We start from the raw sequence: 3,608 nt of genomic DNA, 5'->3' as shown, positions 1-3,608 counted from the left end.
TTTTTGATATTTGAGAATGGACTTAGATATGAGATTATGAGTCGGGTTACTACCCACCGAGAGAGGAACTTTGATGCTTGGTTGAGATAACCAAGACCACTGAGGAGATATAGCGAGTTGTATGGAACGTAGGAGATATAGAGATCGAGACCGATCCATGAGGCCTTCTAGCTTTGTTGACTCTTCTATGCATCCCAACAAAAGAGGCATATGTAGTTTTTCAGAGAGGCGATATGAGTGCCATGCCTATCGCATCAGTTTCTTCGACTATTCCAGCTTCTAGTCAGGGTGGTTCTTCTGGGTTACAACATTTGCCTACATGTGAACACTGTGGGAGATGCCACTTTGGCGAGTGCATGAAGAAATTGAGTACTTGCTTTAGATGTGGGTCTGATGACCATCTCTTGAGGGATTATCTAGAGCCAGCTACTACCATTCAGACACTAATTCGGACTCCCGTTCGTACTCAGAGTACAATTCAAACTTCAGTAGGGGGTCGTAGTCAGAAGAGAGAATCTAGATATGTTAGCAGAGGCCGACCTTTTTAAAGTAGGGGTCCAGCCAGGTCTGAGGCTAGACAACCTAGGTTGGTTTATGCTGTCAAACATGGACAGGATTATGATGAGCCTGATATGATTACATGTACTATTACTATTCATTCAATTTCATACTTTGCATTATTTGATAATGGTTATACCCATTCTTATGTGTCTCGTTCTATTTCTTGGGGTCTTAATATTCCGGTTGAGAATATTGAGAGTTCTGTGATAATTCAGAGTCTCGTATGTCAGTCCATAGAATTAGACTGAAATTATAGAGTGTGTGCTATAGATATTCATGGGAAGATATTTTTGGCAGACATGATGAAGTTACCTTTGGAGGAGTTTAACTTGTTTCTTGTCATGGGTTGGCTGAACAAGCATCGATTTAATCTCGATTGTGAGACCAAGAGAGTTATTCTGAAGACTCCTGATAACATGAAGATTATGATGATCGAGGAACATCATGAATTCCTTATAAATGTTGTGTCTTCTTTAGTAGCTAAAAGGATGATCATGAAGGGTTCCAAGGCGTTTCCCGCTTATATTTTGGATACTAGGAGTTGACGATATGATATTGAAGTAATCCAGACCGTTAAGGAATTTCTTGATATCTTCCTTAAAGAGTGTGTTTGGATTACCACCATATAGAGAAGTTGAGTTTGATATTGAAGTCTATTACGGTTTTACACCAATTTCGAAGGCTCCTTACCATATAGCCCCTAAGGGGCTTTGTTGAAAATATTTTTATGTTTCGATATAACAAACTAAGTATAAATGAATTTTAAGATTTTACAAAGATTTTTATAAGTATATTCGATTCAATTAATCGAATATCAAATTATTACTCCAAGTCTTTCAAGATCAATTTCAAACCTTACTAAATGTGTAAAATTGTGTTTTATACTTAATATATTTTTGAAACAATTTTCACAAAGTATTTTGAACCGAAATCAAGCCTAAAATCAATTTTTCAAAGGGATGCACCGATGCACCAATCCATGCATCAATGCACCAATGAATAAATTGAACATCGAATGCAGTTTATGCATTGATGCACTCTCCATGCATCGATACACTTAGGTTTTAATGAAAACATCGAATGCATTTTATGCATCGATGCACACTTAGTGCATCGATGCACACTTAGTGCACCGATGCACTAAGTGTTTCAACAGTCAAAATATTTGAATTTTACACTTGATGCACCGATGCACCTTGTGTATGCATCGATGCATTGACGCTCCCAAGTGATTTTATTAATTGTTTTCACACTTAAACGACTCTATTGACTCCACTAATCATCCCAACATTCAGAATCAATTGAATGAATATTTAAACAAGCTTAGAAGCCATTGATCAACAATAAGAAACAACAAGAAACTAAAATCAAGAGAGAATCAAAGAGAAAGCATCAAACTCATTGTTTGAGCACTTCAAGCCTATTTTTCATTCAATATTCATTTTTCTTTTAAGAACACTACTTGTACTCAATTGTATTCATTCTTGAGTGTTCTTTTCTTTGTTCTAGAATTACACAAACACATTTACCTTGTGAGGTTTTTCATTAAGTTTGCAAATTTGTAATATTCTCTTTGAGAAAGAGTGTTCTTAAGAATTGGGGTATATTCTTGAGGGAGTTGTAAGATTATCTCTTTGGCCTCAAAAGAAAGAACAAATTAGTGAATTTGTTGGAAAATCCTTAGTACGAATAGCTAAGGTAGTGGATGTAGACTTTAGTTGAGAAAGTCGAACCACTCTAAATCACTGTGCAATTACTTTCAATTTTCTGCAAAAGCTTCCACCAAAATTTTAATTGCCAATTCACCCCCTCTTGGCCATATTCGTCGATCGATTAACTCAACAGGCTTAAGGAACTAAAATTTCAACTCAAAGAGTTGTTAGATAGGGGATTTATTCGAACCAGTGCTTCACTGTGGAAAAACTCTAGTTCTTTTTCTGAAGAAGAAAAATAGGACATTGAGACTCTGTATTGACTACAAAAAATTGAACAAACTCACAGTTAAAAAAATATCCTCTACCTAAGATCGATGATCTATTTGATTAGTTTAGAGGGGTTTCTATCTTTTTGAAGATAGACTTGAGGTCTAGTTATTACCAACTCAAGGTGAAAATTCTTACGTCCAAAAGATTGTTTTCCGTACTTAATATGTGCATTACGAGTTTTTAGTGATGACATTCGGGTTAACTAATGTCTCTACTACCTTTATGGATTTGATTAATCGATCATTTTGACCTTACCCGGATCAGTTCATGGTTGTGTTCATTGTCGACTGTAAATTACTTAAGTTTTTCGATAGTGAAGAAATTGAATTCTTTTATTCAAATAAAAATTGCATCTTACACAATAGGGTACATAGGATTTTTATACACATAAATTAGAAACCTAGATAAGATAGGAGTCATATTTTCTACAAATTAGGAGATAGTTTTAGAGATAAATTAGGATTAAGAGTTTAACTTAAACACTACTTACACTCCCCCTAAAGTTGTGGAGTAAATATTGTGAAGACCCAGCTTGGATCAAAGGTAATCCTTGGAAGTGCCTTGGTCAATACATCGACTAGCTGGTTTTGTGAAGAGACGTAGTTTAGTTTTACAGTTCTGCCATTTACTTTTTCTGTAATAAAGTGTTTGTCGATCTCCACATGTTTTGTTCTGTCGTGGTGCATTGGATTCTTTGCAATGCTTATCGTAGATTTTTTGTCACTCTAAAGTTCAAAATAGTTGTTGTCGCACATCTCTAGTTCTGTTAAGAGTATTTGTAGCCAAATTCCTTCACACATCACGAGTGCTATCACCCTATATTCTTCTTCTGTACTATTCCTGGAGACTACTGATTATTTATTTCTACTCCATGTCACTAGGTTTCCCTATACAAATGAGCAATATCCCGAGGTTGGCCTTCTATCTATTAATTATCCAGTCTATCTTGAATCTGAGAAAATTTTAACTATTATATCTTCATGTTTTTTTAAAATCAACCCATGTCATAGTGTCATCTTTAGATATCTTAAGATTCAATTGACTGCCTCCAGACGTTCTTCT

The 3,608-nt window shown here is 35.4% G+C and overlaps 1 protein-coding gene across 1 annotated transcript; it reads left to right on the top strand.

Moving 5' to 3' along the window:
* Window positions 1–233: 233 nt before the first annotated feature.
* Window positions 234–1,106, top strand: LOC120162854. The gene is made up of 3 exons (XM_039172920.1): window positions 234–524; window positions 615–786; window positions 859–1,106. The coding sequence occupies exons 1-3, from the start codon at window positions 234–236 to the stop codon at window positions 1,104–1,106; spliced, it is 711 nt and encodes a 236-aa protein (XP_039028851.1).
* Window positions 1,107–3,608: the final 2,502 nt, after the last annotated feature.

The sequence above is a fragment of the Hibiscus syriacus genome, unplaced genomic scaffold, assembly GCF_006381635.1.
Source record: "Hibiscus syriacus cultivar Baekdansim isolate YM2019G1 unplaced genomic scaffold, ASM638163v2 tig00111409_pilon, whole genome shotgun sequence".
Taxonomy (NCBI): Eukaryota; Viridiplantae; Streptophyta; class Magnoliopsida; order Malvales; family Malvaceae; genus Hibiscus; species Hibiscus syriacus.
Note: the sequence above shows the minus strand (reverse complement) of the source record. Positions and strands in the feature narration are given on the sequence as shown.

Excerpts from the sequence above, each read along its gene's own strand:
- LOC120162854 (XM_039172920.1), top strand. The coding sequence starts at position 234 with ATGAGTGCCATGCCTATCGCATCAGTTTCTTCGACTATTCCAGCTTCT. Across the intron at positions 525-614 it reads AGAAGAGAGAATCTAGATAT|GATTATGATGAGCCTGATAT; the intron begins GTTAGCAGAGGC and ends AAACATGGACAG. Across the intron at positions 787-858 it reads GATAATTCAGAGTCTCGTAT|ACATGATGAAGTTACCTTTG; the intron begins GTCAGTCCATAG and ends TATTTTTGGCAG.